The sequence below is a fragment of the Dendrobates tinctorius genome, unplaced genomic scaffold (assembly GCF_039654945.1).
Source record: "Dendrobates tinctorius isolate UK_male_01 unplaced genomic scaffold, ASM3965494v1 ptg000322l, whole genome shotgun sequence".
NCBI classification, from domain to species: Eukaryota; Metazoa; Chordata; class Amphibia; order Anura; family Dendrobatidae; genus Dendrobates; species Dendrobates tinctorius.
In genome coordinates this window covers 4,287,356-4,310,728 of record NW_027361989.1, presented here as the reverse complement: position 1 = coordinate 4,310,728, position 23,373 = coordinate 4,287,356, and the positions used below count along the sequence as shown (strand labels likewise).

Below are 23,373 nucleotides of genomic sequence, written 5' to 3'. Positions count from 1 at the left end.
AAAAATAGATAATATCCGTAAGGAAATCTCTCAACCACCAAGTGCTGTGACTCCCATCCCTTCCTGCATCTCCCCTGGCTCACTTTCCACATTTGATCCCATCACAGAAGAAGAAGTCTCCAGACTCCTCTCTTCTTCTCGTCCGACTACATGCACTACTGACTCCATTCCCTCACATCTCCTCCAGTCTCTCTCTCCAGTCGTCACAACCCACCTAACTACAATCTTTAATCTCTCCCTCTACTCGGGCATTTTCCCATCCTCCTTCAAACACGCCATTGTTACTCCATTACTAAAGAAACCCGCTCTCAACCCATCCTGCACCAACAACTACAGACCAGTCTCCAATCTCCCCTTCATCTCTAAACTTTTGGAACTCTTAGTTTACTCCCGCCTTACCCGTTACCTCTCCACTCACTCCCCTTCACAGACCGGCTTCCGCCGCCTACATTCGACTGAAACTGCACTCATCAAAGTGACCAATGACCTTCTGACAGCAAAACGTAACGGTGACCACTCTCTACTCATTCTTCTTGACCTATCTGCAGCTTTCGATACTGTTGACCACCATCTCCTACTCTCTAGGCTCCAGTCACTAGGCATTAAGGACACTGCTCTCTCCTGGTTCTCTTCCTATCTCTCTGACCGCTCCTTCAGTGTTTTGTTCTCTGGCTTCACGTCATCTCCTCTTCCTCTTGCTGTCGGGGTACCTCAGGGCTCAGTCCTTGGCCCCCTTCTTTTCTCTCTCTACACAGCCCCAATTGGACAGACCATCAGCAGATTTGGCTTTCAGTAACATCTTTATGCTGATGACACACAACTATATACGTCTTCTCCCGACCTTACCCCCGCTGTACTACAGAACGCCAGTGACTGTCTGTCCACAGTCTCGAATATCATGTCCACTCTCTATCTGAAACTCAACTTCTCCAAAACTGAACTTCTTCTGCTCCCGCCGTCTACTAACCTCCCTAAATCTGACATTTCCCTCTCTGTGGGTGGTACCACAATAACACCCCGGCATCAGGCACGCTGTCTGGGTGTTATGTTTGACACCAATCTCTCCTTCACATCCCATATACAATCTCTTGCCCGCTCTTGCCGCTTACACCTAAAGAACATCTCTAGAATCCGCCCTTTTCTCAACATGGAAGCAACAAAAACCCTCACTGTAGCAATGATCCACTCCCGCCTGGATTACTGCAATGCTCTATTAATTGGCCTCCCTGTTATGGATGAGTCACCGAAGGAGGAAAAACAGGCCCTGAAGCCGCTAGGCTTCAAAAAGACTATATCAGCACTCAGGTAAATTCTGAAGACAGAGCCAGAGATCAACAGATCAGAGACAAAAATGGAATTCAGCTCACCCCCGGCCGGGGATCTCTGAACTCCATAAAACAAGGCAAACAAAACCAGAACTAAGGAGTACAAAAGGCAGAGACAAAACTTAGCTTTGAGAAGCAGAAATCAGACTGGTCTCCAAGATTCCAGCAGGAAAATCACCAGCAAGGCAGCAGGGCGTCGGCTGCCTTATATCCAGTCATCAGTTCCTGTGACCCAGTCATCATCTACCTGCTCAGCTGTTTGGTAATCAGCCTCACTACCTTCCTTCGCCAGAAGAGGGAGTTCATCAGACCTCACTGGTGAAGGGAAAAATGAACTCACAACAGTACCTCCCCCTTGAGGAGGGGTCACCGAACCCTCATCCATGCCACCAGGGCGATCAGGGTGAGCCCGATGAAAGGCACGCACCAATCTTTCGGCATGAATATCAGAGGCAGAGACCCAGGAATTATCCTCCTGACCATAACCCTTCCACTTAACCAAATACTGGAGTCTCCGTCTAGCCAGACGGGAATCCAGTATCTTCTCTACCTCATACTCCATGTTACCTTCAACCAATACAGGGTCAGGAGGTGCCACCCCAGGAACTACTGGTTCAACAAACCTCTTCAACAAGGACTTATGGAACACATTATGAATCTTAAACGTGACAGGAAGAGCCAACCGAAAAGAGACGGATTAATAATCTCCAAAATCTTGTAAGGTCTAATAAATCTAGGCTTTAAACTTAGGAGAAGCCACCTTCATAGCGATATTTTTTTATGACAACCAAACCATATCAGCCACCTTAAACTGGGGACCAATGGTACTATGCCGGTTGGAAAACCGCTGGGCCTTTTCCTGGGAGAGAGACAACTTATCCACCACTTGGTCCCAGATCCGATGCATTCTCTCCACCACAGTGTCAACACCTGGGCAGGCAGAAGGCTCCACCTGCCGAGGTGTTGACCATCTTAGAGAATCTATCACAAATCACCCAAATAACGGTCATTCTCTGAGAGACAGGCATATCAGAGATAAAATCCATTGAAATATGGGTCCATGGCCTCTTGGGCACCGGCAAAGGCATCAACAACCCACTAGAGCGAGAACAAGGTTTAGACCGGGAGCAAGTCCCACAGGACTGCACAAAATTCCAGACATCACGAGACAAGGCGGGCCACCAAAAAGACTGACTCACCAGATCTCTAGTACCAAAAATACCTGGATGACCAGCCAATGCAGAGCAATGAACTTCAGACATCACCTTCTTCCTCCACTGGTCAGGAACATACAACTTTCCACTGGGACAACGCTCAGGTTTGTCCTCCTGGAACTCTTCCAGAGCACGTCTCAAATCGGGCGAGATGGCAGAAAGAACTACCCCCTCGCCTAAGATGGTAGCAGGCTTGGTCACAACAGGAGAATCAGCAAAGAAACTCCTAGAGAGGGTGTCTGCCTTGACATTCTTAGTGCCAGGAAGAAAAGAGACCACAAAATCAAAACGTGTGAAAAACAAGGCCCACCTAGCCTGTCTAGGATTCAAGCGTTTGGCCGACTCCAGGTAAATCAAATTCTTGTTGTCAGTAAGGACCACAACCTGGTGTCAAGCTCCCTCCAACCAATGTCTCCACTCCTCAAATGCCCATTTCATGGTCAACAGTTCCCGATTCCCCACATCATAGTTACGTTCGGATGGGGAGAACTTTCGGGAAAAGAAAGCACAGGGATTAATTTTAGATGTCACAGGATCTTTTTGGGACAAAACAGCTACTGCATCAATCTCAGAGGCGTCCACCTCTACCTGAAACGGGAGTGAGACATCAGGTTGCCGCAGAACGGGAGCAGAAGTGAATCTTCGCTTCAGCTCCTGAAAGGAAAAAACAGCCTCCGGAGACCAATTCAGCACATCAGCACCCTTCTTAGTCAAATCAGTCAATGGCTTGGCAATACTAGAAAATTAGCTATAAATTTCCGATAAAAATTAGCAAAACCCAAAAACTTCTGGAGGGCCTTCAAAGAAGTGGGCTGAACCCAATCATAAATGGCCTGTACCTTGGCCGGGTTCATTTCAATAGTTGACGGAGACAAAATGAATCCCAAAAATGAAATCCTCTGTACCCCAAAAAGGCATTTCGATCCCTTGACATACAGGGAATTCTCCCTCAAAATCCGGAACACAGTCCGAACATGGTCCACATGAGAGTCCCAATCCTTGGAAAAGATCAAAATATCATCCAGATAGATAATCAAAAATTTATCCACAAAGTCTCGGAAAATATCGTTCATGAAGGACTGGAAGACAGAAGGGGCATTAGTGAGCCCAAAAGGCATCACCAAGTACTCAAAATGTCCCTTCGGAGTATTAAACGCCGTCTTCCATTCATCCCCATGCTTAATGTGAATAAGATTATACGCCCCCCTGAGGTCAAGCTTGGTAAACCAGCAAGCACCTTTAACTCTGGAGAATAGATCAGAAATCAGGGGTAACGGATACTGATATTTAACAGTAATTTTGTTGAGGGCACGATAGTCAATACAAGGCCTTAATGAACCATCTTTTTTAGCCACGAAAAAAAAACCGGCACCTAAGGGTGACGAGGATGGTCTAATATGACCCTTCTCCAACGCCTCCTTAATATAGGATCGCATAGCCTCGTGTTCGGGTACAGATAAATTGAAGAGCCAACCCTTGGGAAATTTGCACCCCGGGCTCAGCTCAATTGCACAGTCATAACTCCTATGAGGAGGCAAAGACGCAGACTCATTCTCACTAAATACATCATAAAAGTCAGCCAAATAGTCAGGAACATCATGCGACTGGGGAGAGGTGGAGAAAACAGGAGCATCACTAAGGGCACACCGACAACCCCAACTCACCACAGACACAGATTTCCAATCCAAAACTGGATTATGGATTTGCAACCAGGGAAACCCCAGAACAATGGTATCATGCAAATTATGCAACACCAAAAATCTGCAATTTTCTTGATGGTCTGGGGCGACCCGCATTACCACCTGGGTCCAAAACTGAGGTTTATTTTTCGCCAAAGGAGTCGCATCATTACCCCTCAAAGGGATAGGCATCCGCAAAGGCGTCATAGGAAATCCACAACGTTTAGCAAAATCCAAGTCCATCAGGTTCAGAGCTGCTCCCGAATCCACAAAAGCCTTAGCGGAAAATGTGGACAGGGAGCAGATCAGAGTAATTGCCAGAAGAAACTTAGGTTGAACACCAACCACAGAAAACGTGTGAGCACAACGTTTCTCTCGTTTAGGGCAGACAGAAATAATATGCGAGGCATCTCCACAAAAAAAAAACACAGCTTATTACGCCTTCTGAACTCCTGATGTTGCCCCCTTTCACAAAACTCTATCACATTGCATAGGTTCAGACATTTGTTCAACAGGTGGCAACACCTCTCGTGCGGTCTTACGTTCACGCAAACGCCGATCAACCTGAATGGCTAATGACATAGAATCGTCAAGACCTGAGGGAACAGGAAATCCCATCATAGTATCTTTTACGGTTTCTGACAAACCTTTCCGAAAGAGAGCTGCCAAGGCATCATCATTCCAGGTAGTAAGGACCACCCACTTTCGGAATTTTTGACAGTACAACTCTGCAGAATCCCGACCTTGGCTCAATGCCAACAGGGCCTTTTCAGCCTGATCAATAGCATTAGGTTCATCATACAACAACCCCAAGGCTTGAAAAAATGCATCCACATTATTTAGAATAGGATCATCAGGTTTCAAAGAAAACGCCCAATCCTGGGGATCGCCGCGCAGCAAAGACATGACAATTTTAATCCGCTGCGCGGAGCTCCCCGACGAGTTAGGCTTCAAGGCAAAAAATAATTTACAATTATTCTTGAAATTCAAAAATTTAGACCGATCCCCAAAAAACACATCAGGAGTAGGGATCTTTGGTCCAGCAGCATGTGAATGAGTAAGATAGGCGGAAATTCCCCGCACTTCCGCAGCGAGCTGCTCCACACGATCAGACAATTGCTTCACCTCCATTGAGAGAAAAAAAAAAATTCCCCCTACGGCCTCAGAGATAGAGGAAAAAATATACACAAAGAAATTCTGACACCTTTTTTTTTTCTTACAATTCTTTCCTGCTATTGAGTACCCTAGGATCTGCGGTATGGCTGGTGATTCTGTAATGGATGAGTCACCGAAGGAGGAAAAACAGGCCCTGAAGCCGCTAGGCTTCAAAAAGACTATATCAGTACTCAGGTAAATTCTGAAGACAGAGCCAGAGATCAACAGATCAGAGACAAAAATGGAATTCAGCTCACCCCCGGCCGGGGATGGCTGAACTCCATAAAACAAGGCAAACAAAACCAGAACTAAAGAGTACAAAAGGCAGAGCAAAACTTAGCTTTGAGAAGCAGAAATCAGACTGGTCTCCAAGAATCCAGCAGGAAAATCACCAGCAATGCAGCAGGGCGTCGGCTGCCTTATATCCAGTCATCAGTTCCTGTGACCCAGTCATCAGCTGTTTGGTAATCAGCCTCACTACCTTCCTTCGCCAGAAGAGGGAGTTCATCAGACCTCACTGGTGAAGGGAAAAATGAACTCACAACACCTCCCTGTCACTTGACTATCCCCTCTCCAGTCCATTCTTAATGCAGCTGCCAGGGTCGTCCATCTGGCTAATCGGTACTTGGACGTGTCCGCTCTTCGTCAGTCATTACACTGGCTGCCCATTCATTATAGGATCCAATTCAAAGTACTTGTTCTCACCCACAAAGCTCTCCACAGTGCGGCACCCCCCCACATCTCCTCCCTCATTTCTGTCTATCGGCATAGCCGATCGCTGCGCTCTGCAAACTTTCGACTTACCTCTGCACTAATCTGTACCTCCCACTCCCGACTCCAAGACTTCTCCATGCTGCTCCTATCTTCTGGAATGCTCTACCCCAAGAAATTAGGACTAACCACAATTTGCATAGCTTTAGGCGCTCCCTCAAAACACATTTGTTCACAGTGGCCTATCACATTCACTAATCAAAGTCATTCTATGTGTAAGTGTGCGTGTGTAGCCCATTCACTATCTCTATCCATCCTTCACTCCCTCAAAATGGCTGGACCTTCATTGTAAAAATACAAATGTAAATACACACCTGTACTTTGTATCTCCCTCACCTCATTGTAGATTGTAAGCTCTCACGAGCAGGGTCATCAGGTTGCCGCAAAACCGGGGCGGAAGTGAATCTTCGCTTCAGCTCCTGAAAGGAAGAAACAGCCTCCGGAGACCAATTTAACACATCAGCACCCTTCTTAGTCAAATCAGTCAATGGCTTGGCAATACTAGAAAATTTTGCTATAAATTTCCGATAAAAATTAGCAAAACCCAAAAACTTCTGGAGGGCCTTCAAAGAAGTGGGCTGAACCCAATCGTAAATGGCCTGTACCTTGGCCGGGTCCATTTCAATAGTTGACGGAGACAAAATAAATCCCAAAAAAGAAATCCTCTGTACTCCAAAAAGGCATTTAGATCCTTTGACATACAGGGAATTCTCCCTCAAGATCCGGAACACAGTCCGAATATGTTCCACATGAGAATCCCAATCCTTGGAGAAGATCAAAATATCATCCAGATAGATAATCAAAAATTTATCGACAAAATCTCGGAAAATATCGTTCATGAAGCACTGTAAGACAGAAGGGGCATTAGTGAGCCCAAAAGGCATCACCAGGTACTCACAATGTCCCTCCGGAGTATTAAACGCCGTCTTCCATTCATCCCCATGCTTAATGCGAATAGGACAGGAAAGGAAGGTTGCTGTCTGCAATCTGCCAAAACCCTATCAAAGACATAAGCCAACAGCTGATATGGAAAAAGACCCTGAAGCAGCTAGGCTTCAAAAACTATATCAGCACTCAGGTATTTTCAGAAGACAGAGCTAAAGGAATTCAGCTCACCCCAGCAGGGAATGGCAGAAATCCAGAAAAACAAAGCAAACAAAGTCAAAGCACAAATGCAAAAAGCAGAGCAGAAAAACTTAGCTTTAGAAGAGCAGGAATTCAGACTGGTCTCCAAGGATCCCACAGAGAAATCACCCGCAGGGCAGAAGGGCGTAGGCAGCCTTATATCCAGTCCGTAACTCCACTCAGCCAGTCATCATCATTAGGCTCAGGTGCCTGATAATCAGGCTCACTACCTTTCCTTACCAGAAGAGGGAGTTCATCGGGCCTCAGTAGTGAAGGGGAAAATGAACTCACAACAAGCTCCATTACCTCCAGTAACCACAAGAGGGAGCCCAGAAAGAGAACTCACAATCCCTCTGTCAATCTGACCAGCTCCACTACCTTCAGTAATAACCAGAGGGAGGCCAGAAAGCGAATTCACAACAGGGGGTGCTGTATACCATGGTGGGTTGCTGTGCTGTATACCATGTGGTGCTGTGCTGTATACCATGCGATGCTATATACCATGGGGGGCTGTATACCATGCTACGCTGTATACCATGGGGGTGCTGTGTTGTATAGAATGGGGGGGGGTGCTGTGCTGTATACCATGCGGTAATGTGCCGTATACCATGTGATGCTGTGCTATATACTATGTGATGGTTACATCACTCCGCCATACTCACCCGGCCTCCGCTCCCACGCCGCAGTTGGCCTCCGCTCCCATGCCGCAGCCTCTCTCCACCCGACGGCCGCAGCGGTCACCTGAGACGGGCTCGCGACCGATGCCGTCCCTGCATGCTATGCGCATGCACCATAGGCCGCGGCCGCGCCTCCTTCCTGCTTCTTATGCTCCGGCTGTGCCCTGACCCGGAAGCACCTTTGGACTAATGGTGGACCAGACGGGGCCATATCAGGCTGCTTCCCCCTGAGGGAGGCGCCTGATCATTGTGTTTCCAGCACTCTGGCCTTGCTACATCGTGTACGCTCTGCTCCTGCAGTTCCGTTCTCGGCTGCTCCCCGCAGCAGCTTCTCAGTCCTGCTTCCCGTGTTCTTTGTTCTCTTCCGCAGTTGTCTTCTGTGTTCCTGCTCCAGTCCTGTCTCCAGTGTTCCTGCCGTCCTACTCCAGTCCTGCCTTCAGTGTTCCTGCCGACCTACTCCAGTCCTGTCTCCAGTGTTCCTGCCGTCCTACTCCAGTCCTGCCTCCAGTGCTCCTGCCGTCCTACTCCAGTCCTGCCTCCAGTGTTCCTGTCGTCCTACTCCAGTCCTGCCTTCAGTGTTCCTGCCGTCCTACTCCAGTCTCAGTCTTACTCCGATCCATCCTGAGCCGCCCCTCTTGGTACCGGCTACCGTGGTACTCGAACCCCTGGGCCTGCTCCTAACGGTCCCTGTATAGGGGTCGGTTCCACCTGGCAGCTCGCCTGGGGTCCCTCGGTGCCACGGTCCAGAGGGTCCACTCCCGGGGTTTCCTGCTCCAGACCACTCACGCTAACAGTGATGCTGTGCTATGTACTATGCTGCTGTGTTATATACCATGGGGGGTACATTATATTCTATGGGGGAGGCTGTGTTATATAATATGAGGGGCGGCATTATATTCTATGGTATAGCAAGTCAGACATCTGCCCTCTGCTCCTTTCATTCTCTATGTGGGGGTGGAATTATGGGAGCGATGAGGCTGTGGACAGTTCGGGGGATGGAGCCTGGGCTGGTCTCAAGGGGGCCCCGAAAATTTTGCCAGTATGGGGTCCCCGAAACTCCTAGTGGCAGCCCGGGGTGGGGGGACCCCATTTGAAAGTTCGCATAGGGGCCCATAACTTTGTAGTTACACCATAGCTTTTTAACCATGCTTCCACAGTATTTAAAAAAAAAGTAAAACTCATGAAATTTATTTTTTATTTTAGGATATTTGTGTTTTTTGCTTTTTGTTTTCTCTGGTTAATGGTCATGTGTTAATATGCACTTACATTGTGCATACACATTAACTTACCTTCTCAGTTCAGACTCCAGTTTTTTGTTTTTTTTTAACTCATGAAATAGGCCTGGACAGGAATTATGGTACCCTTAACTTAACCGCTTTGTGACCACCAAGAGTAGATAAACGTCGGCGCTAGCAGGACTTTGTGCACCGCCGACGCTTGTCAGCGGTTTTGTGCTCATCGGGCCCCCCATGTACCTTATAACTGGGGGATTCTGGCACACAGCGCTTCCTGTGACCCCCGACCTCATTGAGACCTGATTGGTTCAGGTCCTTATGACGTCAGTGTCACACCAGCCAATGAGACAAATCACTAGATAAGTTTGTTGTAGCAGCAAACTTTTCTGGGCAATCTGCCTCAGATCTCCTGTCAGTGAGACATTAGAGAAGAAACAGTGTTACAAGTGCTGCTGCAAACAGCTGTGTCAGTCAGCGATTGTGCTATAAAGTAAAAAGAAACAGATAAGGCATGTTAGAGTTAGTGCTAGAGTTAGGTTTAGTGTTGAGGCTAGAGTTAGGGTTACTGTTAGGGTTACTGTTAGGCTAAAGTTAGAGTTACTGTTAGGGTTTATTCTAAAGTGCGGTGGTGCTTTGTGCTGCGTGGAGAGCTCCGTTGGCATTTTGTCAAAGCCTGGAGACCCCCGCAGTTCCATTGCTGGGATGCGGTGGTCTCCGGAAAAATGGCCGCCGTGGGCGGCGCATGCTCGGATTCAGATCTCTGCCACCGCATCGCAGCAATGGAGCTGCAGGGGCCTCCGGCTTTGACAAAATGGCGGCATAGCCCCCCACGCAGCACAGAGCACCGCCGCCCCAGCATAGAGCGCTGCAGCCACACCAGCACAATGCGCTGCCGCCCCAGCACAAAACACTGCCGCCTCCCTAGCACAGAGCGCTGCCGCCGCCCCAGCACAGAGCACTGCCGCCGCCCCAGCACAGAGCGCTGCCACCCCAGCACAGAGCACCGCTGCCTCACCAGCCTGGGATGGGATTTTCCGGAGGCCTGGGCCACCAAACAACCTCTGTGACCACTCTTGCACCTGTGCTGATCCCCCCGATAAGCTGAATTCGGACTGTAAGATGGACCCCCATTTGGCACATTTTTTCCCCTATTTTCCTTTTGAAAATTTTGGGTGCATCTTATAGTCCGAAAAATACAGTTATTATTTTTTCTTCACTGCCCAATGGTATAATCTTCTATGGAACAGCTGTGGTGTCAGTATACTCACTGTACCACTAGAAGAATTCATTCAGGGAAGTATTTGGAAAAATGTAGTCACTTTTGGGGGCTTATGCTGTCCTGGCAACTCAGGGGCTCTGACAATGTGACATGTCACCCACAAACAATTCCAGCAAAATCTGATCTCCTATATGGCGCTACTTCCCTTCCAAGCTCTGTCATGCGGCCAAACAGTAGTATTCTTCCACATATGGGGTATGGGCGTACTCAGGAGAAATTGCTCAACAACTTTTGGCATCCAATTTCTCCTGTTACCCTTTGGAAAAAAAATGAGGGTGAATAGCTTAGTTACTCACCGATAACGGTGTTTCTCGGAACCCATGATAGCACCATGGAGAGAGGGGATCCGCCCATCAGGTACAGGAACCTACAGATAAAAAGGGCGGCACCTCTCCTCCGCCCCCAGTTGGTTACAGAGCATCAGAGGGTCTCCAGGTTAGTTAACAACAAAAGAATATACATAACATTGTAATGTTGCATATTATCAAGAAGCACCGTGTCTAAATGAAAACCAATCTACGAACAGTAAAACGTGCTCACCGCACACATGAAGGGGGGGAATAAGCGGGTGTTGTCATGGGTTCCGAGAAACACCGTTATCGGTGAGTAACTAAGCTATTCCCTCTCACCCATGACAGCACCACGGAGAGAATTTCAGAGATTTGTAGCTTAGGGAGGGACCACAGCCTGAAGGACCCTTCTCCCAAAGGTCAGGTCAGACGTAGAGGCTAGATCTAAACGATAGTGTCTGAAAAAGGTAGAAGGTGATGACCAGGTGGCCGCCTTACAGATCTGTTCTATAGATACCTCCGATCTTCCAGCCCATGAGGTCACCATCGCTCTTGTGGAATGAGCTCTCAACCCTTCCGGGATGGTATTTCCACTTGATGAATATGCCCTGGCAATCGCATCCCTTATTCACCTTGCCAGGGTACTCTTAGATGCTTTGAGTCCCTTCCGAGGTCCCTGGAAACACACAAAGAGAGAGCCTTCCTTCCTACATTCTTTGGTGGCCTCTAAGTACTGAACTAGGCACCTCTTTACATCTAGGGTATGAAATCTTTCCTCTCCCCTATTCCTAGGGTTTGGGCAGAAGAAGGAAGGACTGCCTCCTGGGACCTATGAAAATGTGATGCTACTTTAGATAGATATGCCGGGTCAGGCTTTAAGATGACTCTGTCGTCTAGTATTTTAGTAAACGGTGGCGCCGCTGATAAAGCTTGAATATCGCTCACCCTGCGAGTCGACGATAGCGCCACCTGAAGCACAGTTTTTAATGATAAGATATTTAGGGGTACTGACTGGATAGGTTCAAACGGGGGACCTGTTAGTGCGGATAGTGCGAGATTCAGGTCCCACAATGGTAATTTCAGGCTGACTATTGGCCTGGACCTGGTTGCGGCCCTAATAAACCATGTTACCCCGGGGCTGCCTGCCATATCCTGGTTATAAAGGGCACCTATGGCTGCTATCTGTATTTTCAGTGTGTTAACCGCCAGTCTCTGCTCTAAGCCCCTCTGCAGAAATTCAACAATTCTGTCAATCTGGACCCCATCCTGAACCCTTGTCCCGGAGGTGGACAGAAATTTCCTCAAAGTTCTCCCATAGGCTCGTCGTGGTCGGTTGCCTACTCTTTTGTAGTGTAGAAACTAGGCTTTCGGAGAACCCCCTTTTCCTCAGCAGTGCCCTTTCAAATTCCATGCTGTAAAATGGAGGTTCACTGCCCGAGGGTGTAACCTTGGTCTCTGAGACAGTAGGTCCGGGAGATCTGGTAAGATCCAGGGGTCAGTTATCGAGAGCATTCTCAGCCAGGAAAACCAAGTTCTTTTTGGCCAGAAGGGGGGTATCAGTATCATTCTCGACCCATCCTCTCTGACTTTCCTTATGACAGCCAGAATGAGAATGATCAGGGGAAAGGCATACGTTAGGTTCTGTGTCCACGGGAGCATCAAGGCGTCCAGGGCCCGAGGATTCCCCCTTTTCTTCCACTTTTTTATTTTTGTAGTCGGCAAACAGATCTATGTCTGGGATTCCCCACATTTCCACAATCTGCCGAAAATGGACCGTTTAAAGGCTCATTCTCCCTGGCGCAATTGAGTGCAACTCAGAAAGTTTGCTGTCTGGTTCTCTGTTCCCTGTATGTGCAGTGCAGGAAGAGATAGTAGGTTTATCTCGGCTAGGGTGAGGATTTTGGAGGACGTGTTCATTAGGGCTCGGGACCTGGATCCCCCCCCTGGTGATTTATATAGGCCACTGTCACTTGATTGTCCGAAAATATGCGGACATGATGACCTTGCAGCATGGATAGGAAGTGTGTTAAGGCATAGCCTACTGCCCAGAGTTCCTTTTGGTTTGAGGAGGCTTCTAATTCCTGGCCTCCCAATTCCCCCTGAGCCACCCTGCTGTTCATGTGTGCTCCCCATCCCATGGGACTGGCATCCGCGGTAATTATATGTGATTTTTATTACCCACGGAATCCATTTGGATAGGTTGTCTGTGTTTCCCCAACAGGCTAGGGAATGAAGTTTTGGAATCTAGGGTAATGCGACCCTCTAAGTGACCTCCTAATGCTAACTGGTTGGCTAATACATCCCATTGGAGATCTCTCCTATGTAGCTGTGCCCACTGGACCGCCGGCAGGCAGGCGGAGAGAGAGGAGAGAGCCTAGTAGTGACATTGCTTTTGTTAGTGTCATGGAAGGGTTCTGAATCGCCTTTGCTATCATTTGAGCAATTCTCTCTTTTTGTGGTCCGGGAGGTAACACTCTTGGGTGTTTGATTCCAGTGTTAGTCCTAGGAACTCCTGAATTTTGCTGGGCTGCAACCTTGATTTTTTCCAGGATTAGAAGCCAGCCGAGGTTCTGTAGAGTGTTCATCACTCTGTCCCTCCGTTCCTTGCATTTTGAGCCGAGTCGCTTGCTATTAAAAAGTCGTCCAAACATGGAATTATTAATATGTCCTGCTGCCTTAGGTGGGCCATCATTTCTGCCACTAGTTTCGTGAAAACTCGTGGGCTATAGATATTCCGAACGGAAGGGCCCTGTATTGAAACTCATCTCGCCATTTATAGAGACCGGCAGTCTGAGGTATTTTCGGTAGTCTTTGTGGATGGGGACGTCATAGTATGCGTCGCTGAGATCTAATACTGTCATAAGGCAGTGTGGGAACAGGATTTTGGTGGTTGACTCCATTTCCTCCTTTCTTTAGTAAACTTAGGACCTCATTTCCGAGAGTTTTTTGTTCTCATATAGATCTTATGGAGTATGGAGTTACCACGTATTTTTGAGGTGTGTGATGAACAGCCCACAGCTGCCACCAAATATGACGAACAGGGGTCCCGCTGCCACCAAAACGTGACGGACAGCAGACCCTGTGTCACCAATATGTCACAATCTCACCACTGACACGGGTGTATCAGTGGACGGAGGGACGCGACACACTGCCGGCACATGGCTATCACAGGCACAGTGGGGGCTTATCTTAGTTATCCCACCACTGGCACCATGTGAACAAAATGCAGCAAACTAACCTTGCTCTAACAATTTACCACAGGGGGGGTTATTTTGGATGCCCCCACCTCTGCTAACAACCTTCCAAGAACTGCGAATATTTATGTATATCCCACTTTCTCAGTTCCACTTTGGAACTTGCAGCTCTCCGGCGCCCCCCTTACCCTCAGGTCAGTCAGGGAACTGCACCTAGGATAATTAGCCGCCGGATGGGCTGCTTGTTGTGCACTGACCTCTAGACTACTGCAGTAAGGAATTATCAATGCTGTGGCCGCAGCCCCTCATTCAGCAATATAAGACCCTTCTGTACTGCCAGCTAGTCTCGGCAGCCGCGCACATTACGCTGCCACCAGCCACGCTTTACTTAATCACAGAGTTAATTAAGAGGGTCCGTGACAAACCCCAAATTAGTAGCGATTATCTAAATAAGGCGTATAGTTCATTTCTAAGAGCATGAAGACAGACTGAATTATTATATCATTTATTCCCCAAAATGAGGGCAGTGATTATATAGATGAAAGTTGCTATAAAGTTGAGACATTACATATGTACAGATACAAGTATAAAACAAAAGTGGATGAAAACAGAAAGTACACTCACGGTTGCTTATGAATCTTTAGGCATCCTATGTGGCTGGAGGGGGAGGGGCACGTAACCAAACGTCGCCACTCATCGGCACGTCTCTCTGGCATGAGGACTTCAGCTGCTCTGAACTGGTTTTGCCAAGGGAATGCCTTATAGCCTCTGCTGTGTGACATCACGGAAGGGGCAGTCTGGAGAGGGTCTGCCCCCTACTCTTGGATTTAGAATCAAACTACAAAACTTAATATAACTGTATCTCGCAGGAGGAAGTTCGCACAAACACGCACATGGTATCATTCTTTGTAGTTTGTTGATTACAATAATTCAAGACCAAATATGCAGTATTTCAGACACACCGTTTAGAAGGAATCCATATCTCATTTTCTAGAAGTCCGAGAATCGTGAAACTTAGGGGTTTAGACAGCTGGCTTTGTGCCCTTCGCAGAAATGTGGGTTTTATATCTCTGCTGCGTATGGTTTTTACGGTACAGTCTCTTTAATATCACCCATAGTTTCATTCAGCCACAGATCAGAGAACAAAGGAACATCTTTTCCACTAGCTTAATTAACATTCCTTGCTCACAGGAAATGGACAGCTTCAGGTTTCACAGAGCTGTGCCCATGAAGACACTGGTGTGTGTGTGTGTGTGTGTGTGGGGGAAGAGAAAGGGGGGATTTGCAGCAACATGGCAGGCTGCAATGTCCTGATAAGAAAATGGGAGACTTCTAGAAGGTTCCAACAGAAAACATCATATTTTGCAGACATTACATTACAGTGGGAGAGAGAGAGTCTATCCTTAGGCCCGAGCCAATCAGACTTACCAACCAAGGGCTGTTCGAGATTTCCCTCCAAGCTGGGAGAAAAAGGTTTAGACTCCCCCCCCCACCTTGGGCAACTGTCACCAAGAGGGTTTCTTGTCTCAGGACGAGTTACCGAAGAGAAACCCCATATCTCTCCTTCTGTCATCCTATTTCTGCTCTGAAAGAACTTTCTGTTACGAAAGGACCTCAAACACTGTAGGACCCAGATTTGGGAATCCCTTCTTTTATCCCCTGCCTTTTGGAGGATGTCATCTATCGTCTCCCCGAATAGGAACTTCCCTTTGCAGGGGATCGACCTAGGTTCATTTTAGTTTGTAAATCCCCTGGCCAACATTTGAGCAACAACGTTCTTTGGGCTGCGTTTGACATGGCTGCTGCTTTAGATGATAATCTCACCAAGTCAGCTGATGAGTCCGCCAAGAATGCCACCGCTCCCCTTATTTACTGGAATAGATTCCAGAATCTTCTCTCTGGGTGTACCTTCCCTTAACTGTCTCTTTAGTTGATCCACCCATACCATAAGGGCTCTGGAGGTACATATTGCCACAATAACTGGCTTCAGATTTCCCCCAGCTGATTCACAAGCGCCCTTGAGGAAGGTATCGGCCATTTTCTCTAAGGGGTCCTTCAGAGTACCCTAAAAGTGTCCTCAAAGGGGAGTGCAAAACTTTTTTGAGGCCTTGGCGACAGCTACGTCTAGTGTCGGGGCTTTGTCCCAAGATGTGGACGCCTCTTCATCAAAGGGATATTTCCTCTTAAGGGAAGGGACAGTGGAGTTTTTCCACTCTGGTTTTTCCCTTTTCTTTTTTTAAGGCCCTGTACGTTCTCGTTTATCGGGAACACTCTGTTTCTTTTGGCCCGGACATTATGTCCTGGACTGACCTATCAGGGCGAGGGACTGCCACCCCCATGGTAGATCTTATTGCCTTAACTAGCGTGTTTACCTCCTCTGGGGGAAAACAATGATGGCCTCCCGTTTCCTCGTCTGAGGATGATGAGCCGGTGACTGAGGTATGTGAGGTAACCTCCCCTGACGTCGAGACTTCTGACTGGGAACCCACTCCAGAGTCCTTCCTTTTAACTTTTTCCCCTTGTTTCAGGGATAAAAGGGCACTCTGAACCTCTGATCTGATTACAGGTCTTAGGTCCGAGGCGAAATCCGGGGTTTCCTCACAAAGAACTTCCTGTATGCAGGATTCGCAGGGCTCTGCTATAAGTGGGGCATTCCCTGTTCTTTGTTTCCCCTTCTTTTTTCCCTGATAAGGGAAAAGAAGTCTATTACAATGGTGAACATTCTCGAAGGTCACTCACCAGATATGCGCGGCTGCAGGTACCGGTTCGGGAGGTGGATTCAGGTCCCGTACGGGCTGATCCAAGGATGGTGACTTGCTCCTTGCAGCCGACCTGCTGCGTTGCGTGGAGTGGCGACTGGATCGGCCATCACTCCTGTCCTGCTCTTTTTGCCGGTGATGCTGGTGTTGCTGTTGCCTGGGCTGCTGCTTAGGCTGCTGCTTGAGCTGTTGCTCCCTTTGCTGGTCGCTGTCTTCCATACTTACAGGACGCCTCCAGCCAGGAGCAATTCCAGCACTTTCATTTTCGAATTTCGCGGCGCGTGACGTCACCTCCTCTACCAGACTGCACCACTGTCTGCCCCGGGGAGTGCGCAGTGCGCTGACTCAGAAGACATTTATCCATTTCCGGGGCAGCACCATATTGGTACACCTCTGTACCATGGCGCTGCCCGTGTGTGTCCCGGGTCCCCACCAGCCCCAGAATCCTTTCCAGAGCGGCGGCTCAGTCCTCTCCCCCCCGCTCACCCTGTCGAGCCCGTCGGCTGCAGCGGTGGCGGCTTCAGGAACCGACCCGCCATGACAGGGGCTTCCCCGCTGTGAGCCCCCGGACGGGACAGCCCTGGATCTCCTATTAGTTAAGCTGCTGCGGTTCTGTAGGTCACCCGTCAGGGACAGGAACCCAACCAGGGGCGGAGGAGAGGTACCGCCCTTTTTATCTGTAGGTTTCTGTCCCTGATGGGCGGATCCCCTCTCTCCATGGTGCTGTCATGGGTGAGAGAGAAGCGATCATTTTTTGTGAAAAAAATATGATTTTTTATTTTCACGGCTCTACATAATTAACTTCTGTGAAGCACTTGAGGGTTCAAGGTGATCAATACACATCTGGATAAGTTGAAATTTTGCTGGATGAAATTTTTTTCTAAGCCTCACAATGGCCACAATATTATAGGCATTATCACCAATAATATCAATGCTATTATATGCATTATGTAATAATGGGGGGCAGGTCAGTGAGGGATCAGCGACCGGTCATAAGCCAATACAGAGGAATATGTAATCAGTGCACCACATAAAGCCCCGCCCACAGTCCCATCCACAGCCCCGCCCACAGCCCCGCCCCAGAGCACGAGAATCTCATTAACTGAAAACTACAAATACAGATTAAACAGTAAACCAGAGTTGCCCTCATTTATGGTGGACCATAGGAGCTACTATGGATCCTGAGCAGAAGATTAGAGAAAATAATATTGCTCCCCATTTCAGGAGAGATTGTGCAGTAATCTGAATTCCTTAGGATCAGAAACAATGTAATTGGTTGTAAGTTCTATAGAAAAGGGCTTTCACTGCCCAAAGTCATTAGAACAGTTTTGGGTGGAGGAGAATGTTGTGGTCTAGAGGGAAAATGGTGATCATGGTAATACGGCCGGACTACACCACCGATAAAGCAGCCACAGCCGGTGACTGAGAGGAATCTGTGACTTCTCTGCATTCAGTGGTTACTACTAACCTGGGTAGTCATATGTGGGAATCTCCTCTTTACACCGCTCATCATCTCTCACATATGTCTCTGTAGTATTAATATGGGTCAGATCTTCACCCTGAAACAAATATTGTAAAAGTCACAGACAGATGGAGAAGTCCCATCTATGATCAGCTCTAATCCTGCCATCTCCACCGCTCTCATTACACAAGTATAAAACATATAATACAGGTGGATAAAACTAGACTGAGCACAAGACCTTCACAGCCATCTACACATCATAGGGGGGATCTCCTGACACCTTCTCTCCATCTACCTGATGATCCTGAGGAGCACTGGGATCTTCTTGGTTACAGTCCTGTGGAAGAAGAGGATGGGGACATCTCTCTGGTGTTGTCCTCTTACTGGACAGATCTGGAGGAAACACATACAGGGACTGAATTCATTCTCTACATACAGATAATTATAGGCCGTGTGTATTTAGTCCTGTCTATTACCTGGTGATGTGAGGGGCTGGGGAACCTCCATTATGACGTTCTTGTACAGATCTCTGTGTCCTTCTAAATACTCCCACTCCTCCATGGAGAAATAGACAGCGACATCCTGACACCTTATAGGAACCTGACACATACAATGATACCGTCATCCCCCCGATCCCTTCATAGTGTTACTGTATAATGTCCCAGCATTCCCAGCAGTGTCACCTCTCCAGTCAGCAGCTCAGTCATCTTGTAGATGAGTTCTAGGATCTTCTGGTCATTGATGTCCTCATGGATCAGGGGGTGAGGTGGAGGCCCCGTGATTGGGCTCAGGGGTCTTCCCCATCCCTCAGACACAGGGTCCTGACAGCGATCACTAGAGGTCTTCTTCACCACTGTGTAATCCTGGTAATGGAGAGACACATTAATAAATCTCACTACAGACATTTCCAGAGTCCTCACCTCTCCAGTTCTGTCCATCTGTTATTCCCATAGATAAGAATGATGTAATGTGACGTCATCAGAATCTCTCACCTCTCCAGTGAGATGGAAGAGGATCTCTAGGGTGAGGTGTAACATCCTCTCCGCCATCTTGTCTCTGTCCATATCCATCCTTGATGGGTAAATCAGGAAAATTCTCTTTTGTAGAAGATCTTCACTGAGAGGATCCGATATTGTAGAGACCTGAATGAGAAGAAGATGATCCGATGTAACATCATAAGAATCCTGTGTAATAATACACTTACTGGAGATAATAAGGGAAACATATGAGGAGATTTATTATCTTACAGGGTTTAGTTTTCTTCCCTGACATCTACTAATAAAACCTATATATTTAGGCCACAGACAACAAGCAGTTTCCTCCTCGGAGTCGGCAGCTGAACACGTTCCTCATAGACTCATCAACGTCACCATCAATTCCCATCAGAGTGAAGGAACATCGCTCCTCTATTCAGCTCTATGGATCCAGGATGAAATCCACTGCGGCCCCTGCAAGAAAAGAGCGAAGTCTGGTGAGACCCCCGAGCCGGAGATTTCTACAGCTGCTCTGTGCGCACAGGACCTGTGATGAGGTCACAGGAGGGGAGGAGTCAGGGGTCACATGATCAGGGGCCTCAGTGTGGGCAGGACTCTGCTGTGCTGGTTGTCATGGTGCTGGATGAGGGGAAGTTTCTGTGTGGGGTCAGGAGGGGTTTACAGGGTGGATGTAGCAGAGCCGTGTGTGTACGAGGTGTACGGAGCGGAGCCGTGTGTGTACGAGGTGTACGGAGCGGAGCCGTGTGTGTACGAGGTGTACGGAGCGGAGCCGTGTGTGTACGAGGTGTACGGAGCGGAGCCGTGTGTGTACGAGGTGTACGGAGCGGAGCCGTTTGTGTACGAGGTGTACGGAGCGGAGCCGTGTGTGTGCGAGGTGTGCGGAGCTGTGTGTTTAAGGTGTACGGAGCGGAGCCGTGTGTACGAGGTGTACGGAGTGGAGCCACGTGTGAAGGAGGTGTACGGAGCGGAGCCATGTGTACAAGGTGTACGGAGAGGAGCCGTGTGTGTAGGAGGTGTACGGAGTGGAGCCGCGTGTGTACGAGGTGTACTGAGCGGAGCCGTGTGTGTACGAGGTATACTGAGCAAAGCCGTGTGTGTCCGAGGTGTACGGAGCGGAGCCATATGTGTACGAGGTGTACGGAGTGGAGCTGTGTGTGTACGAGGTGTACGGAGCGAAGCCGTGTTTGTGTGAACCCCTCTGTGTACGCTGTATACCCCCAGCTTCGGTCTCAGACCCCACAGTGTACGCTGTATACACCCATTTACCCCCATCTTCGGGCGCAGACCCCTTTGTATGCTGTATACATCCATATACCCCCAGCTTCGGTTGCAGACGCCTCTTTGCACGCTGTATACACCCGTATACCCCCAGCTTCAGTCGCAGACCCCTCAGTGTACGCTGTATACACCTGTATTCCCTCAGCTTCATCCGCAGACCCCTCAGTGTGCTCTTTATACACCCATATACCCTCAGCTTCAGTTGCAGACCCCTGTGTATACTGTATACACCTAGCTTCAGTCACAGACCCCGCGTCTCTCACACTATTTACACCTGTATACCCCCAGCTTCAGTCTCAGAACCCTGTGTGTATGCTGTATACACCCGTATACCCCCCAGCTTCGGTCACTGACCCCTCTCTTTACGCTGTATACACCCGTATACCCCCAGCTTCGGTCGCAAACCCCTCTGTGTACGCTGTGTACACCCGTATACCCCCAGCTTCGGTCACAGACCCGTGTTCACTGTATACACCTGTTTATCCCCAGTTTTGGTCGCAGACCCCTGTGTACACTGTATACACCCGTATACCCGCAGGTTCAGTCGTAGACCCCTGTGTATACTGTATTCACCTGTATACCCCCAGCTTCAGTCACAGACCCCGCGTCTCTCACACTGTATACACCTGTATACCCCCATCTTCAGTCTCAGAACCCTGTGTGTATGCTCTATACACCCGTATACCCCCAGCTTTGGTCACAGACCCCTCTGTGTACGCTGTATACACCGTATACCCCAGATTCGGTCACAGCCCCCTGTGTTCACTGTATACACCCGTATATCCCCAGTTTTGGTTGCAGACCCCTGTGTACACTGTATACACCCTTATACCCCCAGGTTTGGTTGCAGTCCCCTGTGTATGCTGTATACATCCGTATACCCCCAGCTTTGGTCGCAGATCCCTGTGTACTCTGTATACACCCGTATACCCCCAGCTTTGATCGCAGACCCCTGTGTACGCTGTATACACCCGTATACCCCCAGCTTCGGTCACAGACCCCTCTGTGTATGCTGTTTACACCCATATACCCCAAGCTTCGGTCACAGACACTGCATCTCTCACACTGTAGAACTGACGCCGGACACACACGGTAAAACTGCGGTCGTCGGTCTCATCTCTCGCACTTATACTGATAACATAAGATGGAGTCAGACGAACCCTCCTACAAAACGTGAGAGCAAAGTCATTACTACAGGACTGTGTGAGAAAGGGATTTATTCTACAAGAAACGCTGGGGCCACAAATGAGAATAACATAATGTCATTCATCTTCTCTTTCACCATAGATATTGACAGTGAGGGCGACTTCCACTTTGCCGCAATGTGGATTTTAGTGGCCGTACATAAGTAGTTTACTAGCTTCTGAAAGCTTTCTGGAAGCTGGGAAGGCCTGGTTCCCAGTAAAAGGGTAGAAGGTTCCAGAACAACCGGTCCACCATACATCTGTGCTATCAGACACTTCACCTTCTCCCAAAGCCCAGAAACCACCATACAAGACCACCAAATATGTCTCATGTCACCAGATATTCCACAGCCCCTAAAACAGTCTCCCGAGATTTTAGGAAAAATGCTGTGAACTTTTTCCGGTACATAATAGACTCTGTGCAATAGTTTTAAGGAGGTCTCCACAAGGGAAGTCTGGTGACTACCTCATGATAGGGTGTCACAGCTACGATACCATTCATCAATTGACTGTTCAAACCCCAGATCCTCCTCCCACTGTAACATATACTTCAATTTTTTATCATTTTGTGGAGAATTTATAGCATAGTAGATCAATGAGATCGTTCCCCTGCCCAAAGGGTCATTTAGACATTTATTTTCAAAACTCGTTGCCCTGAGAGTAGTACCGCTCGGGAGGATCTGCTTTGCAAAGTGGAAGATCTGGTTCAAATTTTTGAACAAATTCCTCTCTGTCAAGTAAGATATTAAATGGGGAACACAAATGTTTAAGTATATGAATACCTTTCAGCTTCCACCAAGAAAAAATTTGAGGCTCAAGGCCTGGCGGGAGCATGGGGTTTTGTAATATAGCTGTCAGGGGAGAAGGGCTTGATTGTAAGTTATATTTAAACCGGACTTTCCTCCAAAGAAGCAACGAGTGGACTGTAAAAGGAGCCACATTCATTAACCCCCGTGGAAGTCGGTCTGTGGTCCACATTAGGCCTGATAAAGAGAATGGTTTGGAGAGAAATGATTCCAGAATAACCCATCTCAGACTATTGGGATATGAACACGCACTTATTAATGGAGCAATCTGTGCCGACTTGTAATAAAGTGTAAAATTAGGGAGGGATAAACCCCCTTCTTTTCTGTGACGGAACATACGTTTTTGCACAATTCTGGGTTGTTTTCCGAGCCAATGAAACTTAGACATCATAGAGTGTAAATGAGTGATCGTTCTGGCTGGTACCATAATTGGGAGGGACCTAAATAGATATAAGAAGCGAGGCAGTGACACCATTTTTAATGCATGTGTTCTGCCGAGCCAGGATAACTTTGAGGAAGCCCATCTATCCAGGTCCCTCTGGAAGTTTTGGATCAGTGGAGTGTAATTCCACCGAAACAGAGGTGACCTGTTGGCTGTTAAGTTGATACCCAGATATGTTAGATAATGTCCTTTGTGTATAAACCCAAAATGGGAGGCTATATTACCGTATATACTCGAATATAAGTCGAGATTTTCAGCCCAAAAAATTGGGCTGAAAGTCCCCCTCTCGTCTTATATTCGAGTCATATACAAAGGTGGTCGGAGGGGGATGGGGGGCGGGGGTGTCAGGTCATACTTACCCGTCCTGACGCTGTGTCTTGAGCCCCCAGCTTCTCCCCGTGCTCTCTCTTCCTGCCTTCAGCGGTCACGTGGTGCCGCTCATTAAAACTCATGAATATGCGCATATTCATGAGTTTTAATGAGCAGTACCACGTGACCGCTGA

The 23,373-nt window shown here is 48.2% G+C and overlaps 1 protein-coding gene across 1 annotated transcript in view; it reads right to left on the bottom strand.

Moving 5' to 3' along the window:
* LOC141074077 (uncharacterized) overlaps positions 1–23,373 on the bottom strand; it is a 50,557-nt gene that overhangs the window by 3,697 nt on the left and 23,487 nt on the right. Inside the window, exons 2-3 of the mRNA XM_073561594.1 lie at positions 18,461–18,558; positions 18,172–18,262 (exon numbers count right to left, since the gene is read on the bottom strand). Coding sequence (XP_073417695.1) covers positions 18,172–18,262; positions 18,461–18,558 — 189 coding nt within the window. The remainder of the gene's footprint in view (positions 1–18,171; positions 18,263–18,460; positions 18,559–23,373) is intronic.